The sequence below is a fragment of the Podarcis melisellensis genome (assembly GCF_964234715.1).
Source record: "Podarcis melisellensis genome assembly, chromosome: 12".
NCBI classification, from domain to species: domain Eukaryota; kingdom Metazoa; phylum Chordata; class Lepidosauria; order Squamata; family Lacertidae; genus Podarcis; species Podarcis melisellensis.
In genome coordinates, this window is record NC_138544.1 from 32013653 (window position 1) to 32035036 (window position 21384).

The 21384-nt window shown below is 42.2% G+C and overlaps 1 protein-coding gene across 2 annotated transcripts in view; it reads left to right on the top strand.

The window, feature by feature from the left end:
* Positions 1–20652, top strand: part of COL28A1 (collagen type XXVIII alpha 1 chain) — a 65019-nt gene extending 44367 nt beyond the window's left edge. For both annotated transcript variants that reach the window (XM_081882850.1, XM_081882851.1), the window contains exons 25-36: positions 1010–1078; positions 7706–7774; positions 9309–9377; positions 12006–12074; positions 12427–12507; positions 12599–12634; positions 13543–13579; positions 14697–15251; positions 17141–17322; positions 17882–18116; positions 19304–19480; positions 19808–20652. In XM_081882850.1, the coding sequence (XP_081738976.1) occupies positions 1010–1078; positions 7706–7774; positions 9309–9377; positions 12006–12074; positions 12427–12507; positions 12599–12634; positions 13543–13579; positions 14697–15251; positions 17141–17322; positions 17882–18116; positions 19304–19476 (1575 nt within the window). In that variant the 3' untranslated portion in view covers positions 19477–19480; positions 19808–20652. The remainder of the gene's footprint in view (positions 1–1009; positions 1079–7705; positions 7775–9308; positions 9378–12005; positions 12075–12426; positions 12508–12598; positions 12635–13542; positions 13580–14696; positions 15252–17140; positions 17323–17881; positions 18117–19303; positions 19481–19807) is intronic.
* The last annotated feature ends 732 nt before the right edge of the window (positions 20653–21384 follow it).

Consider the following 21384-nt stretch of genomic DNA (forward strand, 5'->3'; position numbering starts at 1 on the left):
AGTGCCCTGAAGCGTCACACCTTACCTCCTTCGGGATCTCAAGTGCCTTCAGAGCTCCAGCACGCCTCTTAGGTTCATAGTGACCAGAAGAGTCTCTCCCCCTTTCTTTTCTTTTTAAAATATTTTTTCCTTTATTATACATAAACAATGCGATACAATACATACAATACATACCATACATACCAAACCATACCATACAAAACATGCATACCTGCAAAACATACATTACCTACATACCTACCCAACATAAATACACCATCAGTGTTTGACTTCCAACTGTTCTCATTGTGCTTTTTTCAATTTATTAATCCATACGCATTTCATTTTTGTTTGTTCTATTTTTCTAAATGAATTTTACTATGTGTTTTCTTTGTTTTTTAGTATCATTCTATGTCTGTCAGGAGATCCACCTTATCCGTATAGTTTTTGAGATATTCTTTAAATATCATCCATTCCTTGTTAACTTTTTGTATAGTGTTTCCTCTTAGTCTCCCTGTTAACTTTGCAATATGTAAATATTCAATCGTTTTTGCTAACCAGTCTGTTTTTGTGAGGACATTTTCCAGTCTCTCCTCCTTTCAAGGTTAGTGCTCTTCTCTGCCCTTGACACAATCTTAGGCTGGCTTATTTATGTTTCTGCCACTTAGCCCACCACTGGGGATATGCTGCCCTCAGCTTTAGGTATCTCCTCCCTCTCTTATCTTATGTATTGAAATTGGTTTTATGTTTTGATTAGTTCTTATTGGTGTTTTACTTGCCTTGTTTTTTATGCTGTTTATTTTCTGTTATTGCTGTTTTGTTTTATTAATTGCATTTGTTTTAATATGGTTTTGCCACCCTGATGGAAAGGTAGGATACAATTTTAACAAGAGATTAAAAAAAAAAATGCACGTTGCTGTTTTTTACATGAAAAAATAAAAGCTTCTAGATGGAGGCCAAAATCCCATTATTTGTACATCCTTCGGTTCTGTGAGACTAACCAGCCTGTATTTTTCTGACGTCGTTCTAGGGACCTCAGGGAATGCCTGGCCTTCAGGGACCAAGAGGACTTAAAGGAGCAGGGGACCCTGGCCAAAAGGTACTCATGCTAAAGTAACACCTATAATTTTAATAGATAATTCTGTCATTAAAAGCATTAAAAGAGAGCCAGTGTGGTGTAGTGGTTAAGAGCGATGGACTTGTAATCTGGTGAACCGGGTTCGCATCTCTGCTCCTCCACATGCAGCTGCTGGGTGACCTTGGGCCAGTCACACTTCTCTGAAGTCTCTCAGCCCCACTCACCTCACAGAGTCTTTGTTGTGGGGGAAGAAGGGAAAGGAGAATGTTAGCTGCTTTGAGACTCCTTCGGGTAGTGATAAAGCAGGATATCAAATTCAAACTCTTCTTCTTAAAACAAATTCTATGCACTGTTTCCCTCCATATTGAGGAGAATGTTCTTGTGCTTGGATGCTTGTGGGTTTCCCACAGGCATCTGGTTGACCTCTGTGAGAACAGGACGCTGGACTAGATAGGCCATTGGCTGATCCAGCAGGTTCTTTTTGTATTCTATTTCCTCAGAAATGAACATAAATCACAGTTTCTTCTTGATCGATAACATAACTTTTATAAAGTTGACAGAATCCATCTTGACGTAGCCCTTTAAGTGTTAACAGAAGTTAGACCTCCGGCACGACGTTCGTTTATTAGCTTATGTCAAGCTGCCATTTGGGGTAATGACCCACCCAATGTGACTAGCTTGCATTTCAAAAATAAAAATAAAAATCCATACCAACTCTCAGAAATCAGAAATTTAAAACTAGCAGCAGTACAGCAAGTGTTTTAAAAGCATAGGCCATGTTTTCTTTTTAAAATAGAGAAAACAGAAAAATAAAAATGCTATCCTCTCACCTGTGGGTGTTTAAAGAAAAGCTGAAATTAAGGAAAGGTGGCCCTAAATAAATGGCTTTTTGAATGCTACTTTAAAGTTTGAAGAGTCTATAGAAACTGTGTGAAATATTTATGTGTGCTTGTCTAAATCTGCCAACTTTCAATCAGGCCTCTGCTTTAACAATGTAAAAACTCTGCTGTTGCCTTCTGCTGCCCAATTTACATAGGGAAATCAAAACCTGTCGCAGCTGAGCCATTGGATAAAATGCACATTTCAGTATGTCTTGAGCTCTTTAGTGGCTGCCCTCAAGGCTGCTAAACACTTCTGTCCCCATGTGAACAAAACAGCACAGGAATTTGTCAAAACAAACAGATAAATCACTTATAGTACTCTGGAGCATATTCTGGCAATGGCAAACCAGTTTGGTATTATCCTAGTAAATAGAAGAGAGAGAGAGAGAGAGAGTGCTTCCTACATTCCATGGTTGTCATATGAGCATTCTTATAAAATCATTCCATTTGCGGAATTAGAGCTATTAAAAATTAGATGCAGCAAAAGTTCTGCTGCTTTTTGCTTCTGAGGAATGCAGTGTGCATTTCTGTATACTAGGGACTCTGCCTCTCTGTTTGTTCTGCTCACTGTTCCTCCTTCCTGCTCCTCCTCACTCCACTTCCCTGTGGTAACCCTCTAGACCAGTGATGGCCAAACTTGGCCCTCCAGCTGTTTTGGGACTACAACTCCCATCATCCCTAGCTAACAGGACTAGTGGTCAGGGATTATGGGAATTGTAGTCCCAAAACAGCTGGAGGGCCAAATTTGGCCACCACTGCTCTAGACCATGTGGGGGGGACTTCTTGACTCCATGGGCCAGTTCCTTATCGGGACCCCTGAATATTTGTACCCAAGAAGCTGAAAAAACAATAATCCACATGTTCATTAAATAAGAGACACAACATGTGCTTCAGACAAATCATTGAAGCCGCAGCTATTATGGATCCCTGCACCTGTAAAAAGGAACAGTTTGTGTGGTTGAAAACAATCTCACATATTGGCTTTAATGCAGTTACGCAAATAATACCTTTTACCCCTGTCCAGGGGCTGACACAGGTATAGTTATTGATGCACAAAGCCCACAAGCAGAGCCTGAGCATTCTCCCCAACTATGATTTCTCACAATTTGTACTCAGAGCCATTGTCAGGCGTCAGGGAATCCACCCTGCCCCCCCCCAACAATAGGTTGCCAGGAATAGATAAACAAGGAGAGTTCTTACCAATGTCTTTTATTCAATAGTCACAGAGAGAGGCTTAGAAAAGCTGTCTCTTGGAGTAACGGCATTGCTCCGAGTAATCTCCACCCCACTTCTCTCCTCAATTTTCAATAGTACCACCCAGCTTACGGTGGCTGCTTAGGGCCATTTGTTTCCGAGCCCTTTGCTCTCCTACTTTCAATGTTTGCCTGGTTCTGGGAGAATGGAGGGTGTGGTCTGGAATGCTTTCTAGTGATAACGTGTCAGCCAGCTGCTCCCGCTCTGCTTCCCCCTCTCCCATTACTTCCCAACTTTCCCCCTCATCTGCCTCTGAGCTGTGACCTCCCACAAACCCCTGTTGTAAATCTATACTGTCTTCCTCTTCTCTGGAAGGCCTGGACTGGGGAGGCGGTCTCCACCATTCCTCCTCTGCCCAGTCCCTGACAGCCATATTGCCTCTGCCAGTGGAGGTGAAACACAGCCATTGTGGTTAGAAGCCATTGGTAGCCTTGTCCTCCATGACTCTGCCTAATCTTCTTTTAAAGCCCTCCAAGTTGGTGGCCATTACTGCCTCCTGTGGGAAGGCGTTCCATGAGGAAGCGCTTTCTTTTATCTGTCCCAAATTGTCCCAGATCCAGCTTCATTACTGGTTACTGAGATAATATTTGAAAATGTGGCATAGAAATTGTTCCGGGTATTGTTTTCCTTCTCACAGAGGTTTGGCAGCCACTTTCATTGTCATTTATTTTCCGTATTATTGAGGTATCAAAAACACACACACACAAAGCGACCAGTAGGACTTGGTTTCCCCCTCCGATCCTTCTTCTGTACTGCTCTAATTTCCTCTATTTTTTAATAAAAAAACGAACAGCTTTGTTTAACCGAAGAGCCCCCTATAAACACATTTACATACAAGTTGGAATTCCACTAAGTATCACTCCGTAAGAATGTTCCCTCAATCTCAATTGGAGCTCTGTTCTTTGGGCTTGAGAGATGGCTCACATATGCAGGCAGCAGAAAGGAGGAATTTGGTGAAACAGAGGCCCGATTCACTCAAAACCGCCTGTGGGATGCGGGAACACTATAGGCGTGACTTTCTTGTTGTGTATAGGATAGACATGAAGGGCAAAGGAGCAGGCTGTAATCACAACAACTGAGTATATATATAAAAGGCATGCAAATTGTAAAGCCACAGCCTTGATACCACAGCAGTGGGAATAGCCTACCCTAGCATTTTTACTGAAGAACCAGAGCCAAAGCTTTGGGGGGGGAGGGGAACCCACCAACAGTGGTCTCTGGGGGCAAGGTAGAGCCAGCTGCAGGAAGCGTATCATGTTAAGATCCTGGCCTATCAAACATAGGCTCAACTCCAGTAAAGAGCTGAGTGTCTGTTCCTCGCCCCGGGCTTCTTAATTGATCTCACACACGGTAACTGCCCGTTAGCTCAATTTCAGCTGACTGCATTTTCTTCCTCCCTCGCCCTTTTTAATTAAGAAAAAATAAGCATGCAGAAAAATTCCTGCGGTTCAAAAACAAACAAAAACAAAGCGAAAAGCCCAGCATGGTAACTCTTTGTATATCTTTGGATCCATTTCAACAGATATACATAATACTTCCCTTTTATAGAGTTGTTTCTAACCCATATCATTCCATAAATTTACGATGAATGTGCAGTCGCTTGTAGAACCTTATTCTTGTGTTTCACAGTAGTGGAACAATTTAAAAATAAATGCACCAGAGGTCACAGAGTTAATCGAATGGAGCAGAAAAATAAGACATACACCCCTGTCTATATAATATATATGCAAACTGTTTAATGTTTGATTTCACACCAATTTAGACTACGTATCACATGATAACTATGATTAGCTGCAAAACAAGTCAACTTCAAATCACAGGCTATGAAGCTGTCTTGTTGAAACTTACCATAGTGCTAAACCACAGCCACTGGTTCAAACAACTCCAGAAGGCATTGTTAATTTAAAAAATTGAAAGAAAAGCTTCTGATTCCTCGTCCACCCTGCCATTGGACACACAGGGGAGAAAAGAGGGGTGTGTGAGCCTGGGAGGAGAATAGACCCATTCATGTAGCTCTAAGTCTGTGGTTCTTCAAATGATATAGGTCTCCAGCTCCCCTTATCCTCATCCATCATGGTCAGGAATGATGGGAGCTGCAGTTAAGCAATAGTCCTCCTGTGGCGTAATGGGTCAGTGCTCCTGGCTCTTAACCAAAAGGTTGGTGGTTTGAGCCCACCCAGGGCCGGCTGTGGACAAGATTCTTGCATTAGAGGGGATTGGACTAGATTACCCTTAGAGTTCCTTCCAACGCTGGAAGGTCATGGAATCCCCACCTTTGACCATGCAGCTGTTGTCAAACTACAAATCCCATCATCCCTGACCCTTGGTCATGTTGGCTTCTGGGTGTTGGAGGTAAACAACATTTGGAGGACCATAGAGTCCCCATCTCTGCTCTAAACCGTGGTTTAGCTCCAAACTCCCAGAAGCCCCAGCCGGCACACAGGTCCTGCTTACAGTTTCCCATCTGCTTGACCCGCATTAGAACATAATGCTGGACTAGATAGATCTTTGGCCTGATCCAGAAGAGAGTGCTGGTTTAGCAACATGTCTAAACTGTATCTAAGTATTTACAGTAAATGTTTTGAACAGCCTGTCTTTGAAATGGTTAAGAGGAGAAACATTTGCTTTCAGTAGTCCTGTGAATTAAAGTTAAAGCAGCCTGGTCCTATCTGAAATTAAGTGAGTGAGTTCAGAGGGGCATAATAATAATAATAATAATAATAATAATAATAATAATAATAATAATAATAATAATAATAATAATACAACAACAACAACAACAATTTTATTATTCATACCCCACCCATCTGGCTGGGTTTCCCAAGTAGCCTGCAATCCAGTTAAATCACAATGTTTTAGGTGAATAAATCAGAAAAGCCGGTGGGTGGGGGGAGATACAAATTCAACTCATCCACAAATACCAAAAGGCCCATACAGAAATTGACCCGTCCTTTGGCACCACCTGCTGGTAGCACATGGAATCAATGTGCCTCTCAATGTGCAAATAATAACTGCTCGGGGGATGGGGTTGGAGCAATGCCACCATAAAAAAAAAAAGGATTTGACACTTCATGTGTCAGCTCCCCCTCCCCAGTCCAAATGGGAACATGTCACAGCTGCTTTCAGATGTTTTCCAGTTACAGATCTATAACATGTAGTTTGGCCCCATCTTTAGCATTCAAGATCAACCATGTAAGCCTACACGTGTATGATCCATGGTAAATTCCTCTGAGTTTAATAGGACTTATTCCCAAGTAAGATTGTTGAGTTTTTTTAAGGACTGCTGCAGCTCTAATCTTCATGATCTTTTCACAGTCTGATCCACAAACCAGTCAAACAGGCTTCTCGGATTTAAGCGCTGAAGTCGCAGCATTCCAGCCCTGAAAGCTTCTCCATTAACTAGTTTTTGAAGGTTGGGCTGCCCCCTCTCTAATATCACAGACGTCTCCTCCCCCTAAACAAACCACAGTTGTACGCAAATTGTCAAACAGACCTTTGTCCTTTAGGGATTTCACCAAGATCAAGTTGCTCTCAGCCATCTGTCAACAACTGTCCTATTATTTAAATCTCTGGCAGCTTTGTTAGACATTTCTCCATGATGTGTTTGAATTGTTAAACCTTTAAGTGCTGGGCTGGTTAGAAACTCTGTGGGAGAAGAAGGTTGCTCCAAATAACACTTCCAGCAGCTTTCCCCATCATTTAGAGTGAGAGAGAACTTCGTGAAGAATGAGTTAGGTGAGCTCTCTCCACACTCCTCAATATTTACCTGCTCTGAATTGTCTCCCTCTCTTTCCATAGCAATTGAAAACAGGTTGAGAGATCAAGTGCAACATTCAAAAGCCAGCCCAATGTCTATACAGACATTGTGTTTTGCAACACCAGTAAAAAATGGTCTGTCTTTGAGTTGCCCCAGGCAATTCCTTGGACTTGAGCAAGGATAACCTACTCCAACCCTGATATCTTTATCCCAACGCTTTCTCTGGGTGCCCAAGCCAAATGAGGTGTCTGTTTGTGAAAGGGGCATCTCAGTGGCTGTGTGACTGAACTGCAGAATGCTTTTCCCAAGTAGGGCCACATGTACCTAACTTTAATGCCTTTTTTGCCATTAAATGTATTTTATTTTCCAAGACCTTTTTGAATTTTGTTGTAGCTCCTAATATTCCCCTGGCTCTGTGGCTTTGATTTTCTGCTCTTTGTTTTGGGTGTGCATTTAAATATTCTTTTAAAATAAATTTTAAATAACCTTAACTGGGAAATGCTTTAATGGTGCTTTACATTTTACTGTATTGTGCATTTTCTATTCTATGGGCTGCCCTGAGAATGCACGTAAATAAATTAATAGCACCTGCAATGTGGCCTTTAGCTATTGATATCTATGGGAAGTGCTTGCTGGCTTTTAAGTTGGAACATCCTCTGCTATGATTTGTTTTGAAAGCAAGCAGGCTCATTCATAAAATTCTGTGGATGTAATACCTGTGTTGAACCTCTTCCTTTTTGTCTTTCTTTACTTTAGGGAGAACCAGGAGCAAGAGGATCCCCGGGGCCTCCTGGTCAAAGAGGAATAGGAATACCTGGACCCAAGGTTAGCATGTATCTCTGCACAGTCTAGCAGAGGGATTGGGAATATGCAGTGTGGCCCTCCAGATATTGTTTGACTACAATTCCCATCTTCCCTGACCACTGTCTGTGCTACCTGGGGCTGATGGGAGTTGGAGTCCAACAACATCTTTAGGTACCACAGGTTCTCTTCCCCTGATCTAGAAGTTCCTGCCCCTTATATATTTAAGTTCAACATGATAGCCACCTTTCTTGGAATGCTCTGGAGCTAATTTACATTCAATATCTTAGCAGCTGCTGCTTCTTTTTTGCCTGTTTTAATCTAGACGGGTTTGTGAGTGCCTTGCAAGAGAAGCACTTCTTTCTATAATGTTGCATTTTGTGGCCGAATTGTTAGATGCAGTGCACCCAGCAAAGGAATGCAGTGTTGCCTTTGTTTGGGGGGTTAGTTGCAGAAGAATGCTACTGATCCTAGGCTCTTAATAACGGGGACTGAGTGGTTCATTCCAGCCATCAGGCACTTTTTCGCCCGAGACTTCAGGTGACGGCTGTGGATGTACATTTGCTTACCTTATGGAGCAAAGGATAAGCGCTTGCACACAGAGAATCAGCATGTCAGGGGGAAGGGTTCAGCCTATCTTCTTTCTATGTGCAGGGAGTTGTTTTGTTTTTCAAATGTGTATCCAAAGCCTGAAATGGTGTAGTCAAGGCAGCTTTGCTGGCTGTTGAACGTGACCAAGGGCAGAGAGAAGGGGAAATAGATGGGATTGTGCTATCAGTTTTCTTACTCCCTAAACACTTCCATGGCTGCCCTTACTCTGCTGGCCTCTTACTCCAGCCTTTGAATTACCTGGAGTGACCTCAATAGGAAATATTTCCAAGTTGCGACGAGGGTGAAGAATTGAATTTGTTCGCATTTTAATGAGAAACCATTTAATCCACACTTTTTGAACCAATATGTGAACCGAAACATGGCTATCCTTTGAAATTTGCACTCCTCTGAATTTTTCAATGCAGTTTTCTAACCAACCAATGTGTGCAAGAATACATACATTACTGTATGGCATGCATAAAGAGGCATCTATTCATGAAAATGACTTACAAATGAATTATGTTAGTGGGAATTGCTTTGCAAAAGTGTATACATTAGTCAAAACTGCATGTGAAATTTCATTGATTAGGAGAAATTGCACTAAGATGCCGATGGATTTTCACAAGAATTTCTTTTTTTTAAAAAAAAAGAAAAAAGCCAATTGCCAAAGAACTGAAATTAAGATGGGAAAGAAGGAGAAGCTGCAAGAAACTGAAATTGATCAATTTGTCCATCCCTGTTTCTGAGTAGACATGTATAGGAATGCACTTAAGTGCCCCCAAGCAGTTACAAAGGCTTGTATATGTAATTCTTTTCACAGTTTCCAGCATTTGGAAAAGGCAGAGATGGGCACAAAATTTTACATGACACTATGCAATTCTGACTTCTTCCTGGAGTTGTCTTAAACTACTCCCCTCCCCTTAATCTCAGACAATTTTATTTCTTTTTTTCCCTTTTTAAAAATTAGGGTGTTATTGGACAAAAAGGTCTGCCAGGGCCACAGGGTCCTCCTGGAGATAGTATACAAGGAATTAAGGTAAGAATGTAGGTGCTGACATAAGTTTTTTTGCAAGTGACTCCCCCTGCCCTGTCTTCATTACACAGTTGTTTCATGGAACTATTTATGTTGCAGCTTAAGAGGGGAAAGAAACCCCAAAAACCTAATTTTTAAATGTCCACTTGGTTGACAGTTACAGATAGTAACTTGGTTGACAGTTACAGATAGGTAGCCGTGTTCGTCTGCCATAGTCAAAACAAAAAAAATCCTTCCAGTAGCACCTTAAAGACCAACTAAGTTAGTTCTTGGTATGAGCTTTCGTGTGCATGCACACTTCTTCAGATACACTGAAACAGAAGTTACCAGACCCTTCTATATAGTGAGAAGGTGGGGAGGGGTATTACTCAGAAGGGTGGTGGGAATGGGTGATTGACAGACAGTGGTGTCTTAACTAAGTGCCAGCCCTGTTGGAGTGAAAAGATCAGGCCTTTAAAACTCTATCTTGATCAAGGACAGAAATTTGTTCTGGAAGAACTGATGAACTGTACATGTGCCATACCCTGGACTTTCCCCTTCCATGGAAGTGAAATAACTGAGTAAATACTGTTTGCTCTAACAAATTAAAAGGCCGTCATGTTGTGTCAGGGTGTCCTAGCAGTGACATATCTTTTAAACTAGAATTTAAGTTTTGGCCTTTAGAACCTAATGACTTCACACACAGAGAGAGACACACACCTGCTGTCATCCAGACTAGGCAATTACTTATACCAAAGCTATAAATATCTGGAAAAATGTTGAGCTGGGAGATAACAGAAATCACTGGGTTAAAGTTGACTGAAAGTGCAGAGTTGCCATTATTATCAATTTAGAATGGGGTGGAAGGTTCGCAGGCTATGAAGGACTTGCTCACAGATTTATTGACAGCTGCATGAATTATGATAGCTAGGGAAGTGGAAGGGGCAAGCAGAATATAAAATGGAGGAATGATATAAAGAGGTGTAGCTATTAATGATAAATTGAGATGTGCCATTAAGTTAAGATGGGGAATATGTAGGAGAAATGATTTCGAGGAGATACGGAAGGTGTTTGTAGAATTTGTAAAACGGAAAGGGGTCAAACCATCGCAAGAGGTGTTGAAATTTTGGGAGGTTGAGTAGTCACAATGGAATGGTCTCGGTGGTGGGGTGCACATTTTTATTCTTATTTATTTATGATTATTACTTTGTCAAAATAAAATAAAAAACAAAACAAACGTTGAGCTGGATCCTTCCCACAAGAATCTGACTTAGAGCAATGCATTTTAAAAACACTTTCCCATTTACATGAACCTCAGTGAGGGCACAGAACACGGCTTGTGAGGGGCATGGCCTGGGAAGGGGGTGTGGCCTGGAGGAGAGTCCCAAATGTTGAATGAATGGAGAATCCAGTGGGGACTCCTCTGGGGCAATTCAAAATTTAGAAAGCAAGTGTGTTGTCACCTACAAAATGTCATCACTCCTTATATGGCCACAGAGATGTGACATTTCTTGCGTATGTAAAGCTCCAGGTCTTACGGTTTGGACGGCTAAGAGTAGTGGTTCCAAATATTTTTGGGGGCCACTGTTGCCTTGGCTCCATAAACTCATCCCCGGCGCCCCTTGCCCTATAAAGAGCATTATTCAGAATAGTGGTTGAATCATGATGCACTAAGAAAGGTGATTAGTAAAGGTAAAGGGACCCCTGACCATTAGGTCCAGTCGTGACCAACTCTGGGGTTGTGACGCTCATCTCGCTTTATTGTCCGAGGGAGCTGGCGTACAGCTTCCAGGTCATGTGGCCAGCATGACTAAGCCGCTTCTGGCGAACCAGAGGAAACGCTGTTTACCTTCCCGCCAGAGTGGTACCTATTTATCTACTTGCACTTTGACGTGCTTTCGAACTGCTAGCTTGGCAGAAGCAGGGACTGAGCAACGGGAGCTCACCCCGTCGCGGGGATTCGAACCGCCGACCTTCTGATCAGCAAGTCCTAGGCTCTGTGGTTTAACCCACAGCACCACCCACGTCAAGAAAAGTGATTACACAGCAGCATTAAAAGCTGTAACCATTAGTTGCACATTTATTCAAAATCCAATGTAGCTTGAGTCAACAAAATTGATAAACTTGATACAGCAATGCCAGCTTTTCAAAGCCTGATAGTCATTGACACCTCCAGTGGTCGCTTAGGTTTGGAAACTACTGGCTTAGAGCCATAGAGTAGAAAACTGTTTCCCATCATGTGAAGCTGTCTCACAAGAGGAGCATCTGTGTATTAGGTCTCTGGGTCATGTAAGTAAACCCTGTGGCTGAGAAATATTGGTGGCTGCTTAAGCTGAGCAGCTGAGCCCTGGGGATGCTTTTGGGCCACATTTAACATAACTGTTCCATATGGAAGTGACATGAAAGCTGCTCTGCTCAAAGGGATAAGACGGCTGGGCTAAACATCTGTTAGTGGATTTCCTGCATGCTTGTTTCCTGTATGTTTAATAAATGTCCATATGGGTATAGCCAAATGCAATCCTTGCAGACAGTTCTGCATTCAAACAGAAAACGACCTAAATAACCAAGGGAACAGTACTTTGCTTGCAGCTGCTAAATGTTACGGTCTTTTTACAATGGCTATTTCTAAGCAAATCTCTATGTTGTTTTTAGGGAGACCGGGGTGTTCAAGGTTTACCAGGACAAAAAGGCTCTGTGGGGGTTGGACTACCTGGGTCTAAGGTAAGAGAGTTGCCCATCTATCTCTTTTTAAAAAAATCTGTTTTAATTAAAAGTTTTCAACATAAAATACGATAAAAAGCCAACTAATTTAGAAAGGAGAAAGAGGGGAAACAACTAAGATTAAAGAAATAAAGGAATAAAGAAAAGGAGAAAGAAGGGGGGGAGAGGAATTGGAAATTTAAAAGCCTTCTATCCATAGGAGCCAAGGCTCCTTCAGACACCCCAATAAAATATTTGAGGGGGCTGCCCCCCCAAGTTGAGGGGCATTACCATTCAAATGGTGTCTGTGTGCTGTATCATGTGACCAATTATGTAGGGCCAGGCTTATAGCCATGTTGTATCTTATTATTAGGGGGATTCTGGAGAGAAAGGAGACCAGGGAAAGAGAGGTAACAAAGGAGAGATTGGAGAACCTGGACCTGCAGGACCAAGGGTAACACTTAAAAAACCACAACTACTTTATTTATTCTTTCACAACAGAAAATTGTGCACTTAATAATTTATATTATTATACAATCTTTCAGGGATTTTCAGGACTCAAAGGCGAACCTGGTCTTACTGTAAGTATATCCTGATGTGTTTTATCATAAAAATGTGACTGTTGGTAAAAGCTGCAGCTTGGCACTTTTTATGATCAGAGATAGGGAATCAGTGGCTCACCAGATGTTGTTGGATTACAACTAGGAATGAATCAGTCTTTTCCAGGTCCTGCTTGTGGACTTACTATAAGCTTCTGGTTGGCGGATATGAGAACAATATGCTGGACCAGATGGGCCACCAGGCAGATTCAGCAGGGCTTTTTGTATATTTTATGTTGTGTCAAATAAAAATGACATTTCTGTCACAGATTAAGTATCATTTAACTACGTATTTTGTTGGGAAATGTGTTCCAGCCTGTTCTGAGCCATGTACACAGCGCTGTTTCTAATCTGCTACAGTTCAGCTTTTGGGGGAAACCATGTTGTTTGTCTTGCCATGGCAGACAGAATTTTATGCAATCAATTACATATTGTAGCATTATGCCATACCATTAATTTCAATGCAAAGGCCATTCATTTCAACGCAAAGAACACAAAATACAAATGGCGGCGGGGGCGGGGGGGAGGACAACGATACACATTCTCAATTAAATATTGTTTGCGGACTGTTGTGAAAACAGCAGAAAACACGGATTGCATTTGCTGCACTAATTTCCATTTTGGACATGAGAGAATTGAGCGAACTTTGGCAATTTCCACTCCCATGCAAGTAGACATGATTCTTTCCCCTTTTAGAGATGTTCAGAGAACCATCTGAATATCACTGTAACAATATTTTTTAGTGTTTCAAAACATCCAGTCACTTGCTTTATGCAAAGCAAGCGTCCAATTTTCCATTAGAAAACAAAACAAAACAAAAACAATTAGGCAATGATGCATAACTGATTTCCAAATCTGAAATCACAACTGAACTGGCTCCTCTCTTTCAGAAAGAAGATGTAATCAAACTTATAATGGAGATATGTGGTAAGATCTACCTGAAGGAATGAAACCATTTCATCGTATTAGTTGTTTTCCCTAAAAGAATTCAGAATTGACCTTAGAAGTGTGTATATTTATTGGGTAAGGTTGAAAGAACCATGAATAGAAGGAAAATAGCTGAGAGTGGTGTTTCACAAGTGCTGGCCTATGTCTCTGCAGTGTTAAACAGTTGCACCCTGGAAGTCGAATGGAATCTGTTCCGGCAGTCCGTTCTACTTCCAAAGCATTCGAAAACCAAAGTGCAGCTTCTGATTGGCTGCAGGAAGGTCCTTAACCGTCCAGAGGTCCTTTACCTGTTTTTTACCTTTACTGTCTTGCTGCATCTCTACTTCTGTGTGAGGTGAGGAGCACTATACCAATGAAAAGAAGGGAAAAATCACATGTATAAAGCCACCCTTAGTGGAACAGTTATTCGAAATAGCATGAATGTGCAGTGTTCACCAGTGTTGGGAACAAAAGACTCACATCCACAGAAAACAGGTGGCGTTGTCCACTGTCTTTCCCAATTTTCATCAGCATGTACACACTTATTCCAAGATGCATCTGAAGTTGCTGTCAGAAGGGAATGTAGGGAAGCCTTTCTCATGCACACGGACAGAGGAAGCACCTTGTGTGCACATCAGAACATTTATTTATTTTTTGGACCCCAGTATGCAACTCTTGGGGAATTATTTAAAATCTACATAGCAGATAAGGTAAAGGTAAAGGGACCCCTGACCATTAGGTCCAGTCGTGGCCGACTCTGGGGTTGCAGTGCTCATCTCACTTTACTGGCCAAGGGAGCCGGCGTACAGCTTCCGGGTCATGTGGCCAGGATGACTAAGCCACTTCTGGCAAACCAGAGCAGCACACAGAAACACCATTTACCTTCCCGCTGGAGTGGTACCTATTTATCTACTTGCACTTTGACGTGCTTTCGAACTGCTAGGTGGGCAGGAGCAGGGACCGAGCAACAGGAGCTCACCCCGTCACGGGGATTCAAACTGCCAACCTTCTGACCGGCAAGTCCTAGGCTCTGTGGTTTAACCCACAGCGCCACCTGTGTCCCTACATAGCAGATAGCTGACTTAATTCTAACCCTATCTCATCCCCTTTTTAACAGGCTGCGGTGTTAAGTGCAAAGAAAACCCTCTGGAGCTCGTGTTTGTGATTGACAGTTCGGAAAGCGTCGGGCCCGAGAACTTTGACCGGATCAAACGGTTTGTGAAAACGGTGATTGATGCCGTCACCGTCAACCAAGCTACAGCTCGCGTCGGCATCATCAACTTCAGCCACAAAGTCGAGCTGGTGTCCACTTTGCAGCAGTTCCCCAACAAGGACAGCTTGAAAAGTGCCGTCGATGCCATGCAGTACTTGGGAGAAGGCACATTCACTGCCACAGCTCTCAGCAACGCCATTGATGTGTTCCAGGCCGCCCGGCCAGGGGTGAGGAAGGTGGCTATTGTGATAACGGATGGGCAAGCAGATCGCCGCGATCAGAATTCGCTGGAGGTGGTTGTGAAGAACGCCCACGCTCTCAACATTGAAATCTTTGTCATTGGGGTGGTTCAGAAGAGCGATCCCAATTTTGAAAGTTTCCGGAAAGATCTGGACCTCATCGCTTCAGACCCAGACCTAGAGCACGTCTACCAGATAGATGATTTCATGACCCTGCAAGGTAAGAGGGAGCAACCTCTCTGGAATGTTATTTGCTGGAATATTAGCAATGCATCTTGGTATTATAAATGTTAGTTGCTATAGATAGCAGCGGGAGCTTTTGCATGATGCTAAAGTATAATAAGGAACATCAGCAATGCTTTTTTTTAGTATGTGTATATATTCAGAATACCTATATAGCTATGGAAGCATTTCATCCTGGTATGTTGCTAACTGTTGCATTTGCTGACTTCCTTGTTTTAATGTTTGCATGCAAAATTGTTTTAATCAAGATGATAAGGATAAGGCATCAGTCCTTAAAATGTCCCTAAACAGGGCTGCCTTCAGATGTCTTCTAAAAGCCAGATAGTTGTTTATTTCCCTGACATCTGAAGGGAGGGGGTTCCACAGGGAGGGTGCCACTACCGAGAAGGCCCTCTGCCTGTAGTATGTGAAGGGTGAAGGGAATTGTAGTTCTGAGAGAGAGAAACTTCCGTTCCCTTGATTCTTTGGGGGATGGCATGTGTTTTAAAAGTTTTTAAAGTATGGGGTGTACAAAGCTCTAGCCCAGGCATAGGCAAACTCAGCCCTCCAGATGTTTTGGGACTACAACTCCCATCATCCCTGACCACTGGCCCTATTAGCTAGGGATGGTGGGAGTTGTAGTCCCAAAAATCTGGAGGACCGAGTTTGCCTATGCCTGCTCTAGTCTGTCTGCTCACATCCCAGGTTTTCTCCTCAGCTGAGCTCTACTTCTCAGTTAGCTTAGCTATTTAAAAAGTAGTAGTAGTAGTGTGATATTGCAGAGAGGTAAGTGGCAAGCACTCTTCACTTCTTTATAAAGATTAGATTCTTATCCTGCCTGCTAGGGTGCTCTTACTTCCATGGTGGCTTACAAGTAGTATTAAATCACATTACAGTGGAACCCTGGTTGTTGAACTTAATCCATTCTGGGAGTCGGTTCAACTCCAGGAACCGTTCAAAAACCAATGTGCAGCTTCCGATTGGCTGCAGGAGCTTCCTGCACACAAGTGGAAGCGGTGTTGGAAGTTTGGCTTCCAAAAAACGTTCAGAAACCGGAACACTTACTTTCGGGTTTTTGGCTTTCGGAAGCCAATTTGTTTGTCAACCAAGCCATTCAAGATCCAAGGTTCCACTGTAGAAAGAACCCAACAATGGACAATGTCGACATTGAAAATGTCCTCAGTAGTCTTCCCAAAGGACGGTAGTAGAATGGCCCAGGAGGGATGGAGGTGAAGAGTCCATCTGGCGATGGTCTTCTCCGGAGGGGGCCTTCTCCTGTCTCCTCCTTACTCCTGCAGTCCTTTCCACAAGACAGTTTAATGCCCATAAGTTCACTCTCTTTGCATAAAAAATATACAATCTTAACCCTCCCACAACACATACACATCATACAGCAGAGCGGACCTCAATTTAAACAGGGGTGAGGAGCCTGTGGCCGTCCAAGATGGTGTTGGGACTATAATTCCCATGGGTCAAATTTTGTGGGATTGCTATAAAACGTAGGGAACAAGCTGTCATATCATCTTGATTAAGGTTTTAAATGACAACTTCAGGTTATATTTTAGTGAGCAAGATCTAATTTGTATATTTTAACTGCTGCTATATCTGAACTGTCCCTGTTATACCGAACTGACAATTTAAATGTATACCTATTGTGTTCTGATTTTGTATGTGAGCTGGAACTGGTCTGTGACCAAAATAATAAATTCATTCATATACTTCCCATGGTCCCTGACCACTAGCCATGCCAGCTGGGGCTGCTGGGAGTCCAACAACATCTGGAGGGCCCCTGGTTGAAGCAAACGGGCCTGTCACCATCAGCTCGGTCTCATTCCTGGTCGATGTGTATTTCCATCTAACAGCATTGACTTTTTCAAACCCTTCCAGCTCTTGAGAATAAGATCTTCAAACAAATTTGTGAGAATGATTTCAGTTCCTACATCACCAAAGTGCTCAGCTCAGCCCTTTCTCCAGGACTTGAGACAAGAATGCAGCACACTGGTCAATTTTCTGTAGTTGAGACACATGAGCCTTACGTCCCTCCACGTAAGCCAGAAGATACTGATTTTGTAAGTATTTCTAAAGATTTGTGCTTATATAGGAAGGGCTATAGCTGAGTAGTAAAGCATGTCTTTTTCTTTTTTTGCACTTAGGAGTTCCCAGGTTTCAATTTTTGGCCTTGGTATTTAAGTTCGCCTAGTTTCATCATGAAGGCTGGAACGTTTTGTCATTTTTCCAATTTTCAGTTCGCCAAATTTCTGCAGGAATTTGTATTCAAAAAATCCTCCTAAAAATTCTTCAGCATTTAAGAGCAAATTTTCCCTAACAAATACATTTTTGCATACAATAGATGAATGTACACATTTTTGCAAGCAATTTCTCCTAATACAATGCATCTTTATATGTTATTTTCACTAATACATTAATTTTTGCCATACACATTCATTTTCATACACTTTGGTTGGTTGGAGAACTGCACTGAAAAAACGGATGAATGATGGCTGTGTTTTAAATTTTCATATTGTTTCAGAAAGTGTGAGTTTGATAGATCTGAGATGTGAACTGAATAGAATTTCCCCCTATTCCCATTTGCCACTGACATTTAATTCTTTATTTCCTTTTCTATAGCTATCGCCAGGGGTTCCTAGTGAGAAAGGAGTGTCGTATTCTGAATGGGACCGCTATGTTACTACAGCTCCTCCTAAGCAACTTCCTGATAGTCACAGGCGACCAGCTGCCCCTTCTGTTCATGAGACACAAGAGTTTTTTGAATTCAGAACTCCCAAGCCAGATATAACTCGCATATCTAATGTAACTAGAGATGTGCAACCTCTGCCAGCTGTTCTGCAGCCTCATACGAAAGGTGTGAAAAGATTCTTCTAATGGAAAGTGTTAAGGGATAGAATCCTAGAAGTTGGAAGGCACCATGCGCTTCCTCTGGTACAGCCTCTTGCAATGCAGAAATCTTTCACCCAATATAGGACTTGAACCCACAGCCCTGAGATTAAGAGTCTCAGGATCTACCAACTGAGCTATGTACAAACTTTATGGGCCTTTATGAGTTTGCTTATACAGTCATACCTTGGTTTTCAAACAGCTTAGTTCTCAGACGTTTTGGCTCCCGAACACTGCAAAAGTGAGTGTTCCGGTTTGCGAACTATTTTTGGAACCCGAACGTCTGAGGGGGCTTCCGTGGCTTCCAATTGGCTGCAGGAACTTCCTGCAGCCAATCAGAAGCCGTGCTTTGGTTTCTGAATGTTTTGGAAGTCGAACAGACTTCCAGAACGGATTCCGTTCGATTTCCAAGGTATGACTGTATGGGCCACCTCCCCACAAAGTTGAAGTTATAGAGGTAGCAAAACTGAAGGCTATCACATGGCAACAGAACAAGGCCACCAGTTAAGGGGAAAGCTTTCTTCCTCTTTTCATAGATCACTTCATGGCCTGAAGCAGGTAAAGACAGAATAAAGCACAGGTCTTTAGCATGTCATCAGTGGGTTTGTGGGACATAACAGCCACAAGAGGGGCACATTAACTAGACAGAGTTTTATATGTGCAATCCCAGCCTGGGAGTAAATGCCATTGACATGTTGTCCCAGGTTATGTGTGTGCAAGAGTGCCTAGTCAGTAAATGATAGAACGAAATAAGCCTCTGTAGTTGAATGGAACGCGGACAAACTAGAAGGGCTTCAACACAGAACGTAAAAAGAAAACTATGGTACAATGGCATTACGTCTTCTAGGGTTGGGGAAGAGGGACGATAGCTGTCAGTTAGTGCTGTGTACAGCCCAGCTCTGTAGCAAAACTGGCAGAACCGGCAAACACAGGAGTAAGCTAGGTTTGCCTTGGTTGTAGAAAAGAGGGGAGTGGCTGTTGTTTACAGATACACCCTCCCATTACCAAATACCTCAGGTGCACCTATTCACAGCACCATAGCAGGGGAAGACAAGGCCCAAGATTTTGTGCTTCTGTAGAATTTGAGCAGGTCTCCGTAGATGTAAAAAAAACCAAACACAACCAAAACCAAAATCCAACCCATTTTGTTTCCAGATGACAGATGTTTCGAACCAATGAAAACCGGAGACTGCCGAGACTATACAATGATGTGGTATTATGCCAAGGATGTAAATTCTTGTGCTCGCTTTTGGTATGGAGGCTGCGACGGTAACCAAAATAGGTTTGAGACAGAACAGGAATGCCGGGAAACCTGCGTTCATGACTGAGCAGGTAAGTCATGTTAATAGCAAGACCTCTGCCAAAGAGTGTTTTCCTTATAAGAGTCAGGCACAAATCTTATATGCACAAGAGATCATGCTGACTCTTCTCTGACTTTGCAATTATAGTACCTTAAACAAGTGTTAGTACCTCTAAAATCTATTTATCTCTTGCCTGCCTTTTCTTTAAAAAGTTCAAGGCTGCTTGTTGGAAGTTTGAGCAGGAGGGAGTTAATATTTAGAGCTGCACTAGTTAAGAGCAGAATACTCTTATTACAGAAGTGAAAAGGTTCCATTGACGTATTTCAGGTATGAATGTTGTTTTTGTGTTCTTTTACAGAGAGAACTCGAGCTTTGAGAAGAAAACAAAGTGAACTATTCCTGGAGTTTGTATAAGAATACTAGAGAGTTCCAAATGCTGTGTTAATGCAAGTACTAGTTTTGTACCACGCCTGCTGCTTTTTACAATGCATTCAATGGATTTTATAGAACATATTATCTTCGTAATTGATAGTTTCACTCGCCAAAAAGCATCTTAATACTTCCGTGTTTGTGTTTTAGCTCTAGTACTGCCCATGGCAGCGTTTCAGGAACTTTTAACAAGAAAGATACCAAGGATTTTAATGTTTAGCTTTAGAAGAGCATGACCTTTTGTTATTTGGAAATGAAGAGCAGAACAATGGAGGATACCTGAAACTGGTAAAATCTGTCAAAGCAACAAGTGGAAAAAAGTGCCTTTGAATGGGAACGTCTACATTTAGCAGCCAAGGATCATCAAAAGACGTGGCATTTGCTTTCTTTCCCTTTAGATGTCTACAGTAGCCAAGATCCCGTTGTAGTGGTGGGCAGCTCAACACACAGGACTGGTGGCCCTCTATATGTATCCTCATCACAACAAGAGCCACCAAGTTACTCCAGTTAAGCTCAGACGAATAACAAAAATGGCTTATGGCCAGATCAGGGCTGGTAATTTTGGGATTTTTGTTAAAGCTAAGTCCACACATTTTTGTTTCTCAGGGCTCTTGTACAAATGAGTGCAGTAAAGAGTAGAATCAATTTATAGGGGAATTTTAACAGAAAAAAGCACTGAAAGATGTACATAAGTGTATTTTTTTTTGGACCTTACCACTACGCAAAAGTACTGTACAAGCTAAATGGGTAATGATTAAACTGATTATATGAACAGGAGGGTGTGTGTCTACTCTTTTTACATGAAAATGCTGCAGTTATGCATTTGTGTAATTTTCTACATATTGAACACTAAAACATGGATAATTCAATCACCTTCTTTAGGGATGTCCGCAGCATGTTTCATTTATGCCATGGTTCCTCATTCAGAAAGTGGTGTGATACACAGCAGTGGTAGTTAACTTGTGGTCCTCTAGCTACTGAGCTACAGTTCTGACCTGTAGTCCAGGATGATGAGACACTGTAGTCCAATATCATCTAGAGGACCAGAGGTTAGCCACTTCCACCCCCACAGTAGAAGCTTGCTCATGGACTAGTGGATTAGAATTAATGTACATGCCTGTCATTTGCAATGCCTCCCATTTATACTAATTCTTTACATAGACCTAAGCCAGGTGTATCTGGTAAATGTCATGAATGTGCTTATCATCATTCAGCACACAAGGTCTTGCCTTGTTTTCTCTATTATACTCCAATAAGGTTTTGCCCTTGCACTTTATAAACAGCAGAGCCATCGGGTATGATCACATAGGGGCCTTCCAGTGAAGAAATAAATTGCTACCACACCCCACCTGAATCTTGGCCATAGTTTTATTAGTTCACTCTGACACCACACCGAGTCAGGCTCTTTGTGGTGATTTCTAGCTTAAAATTTAAAAAGTAATAAATCTACAGTACTACAACGTATGTAAACTTTAATTCAGGCACACGGTTAACCTATTGGCGCAC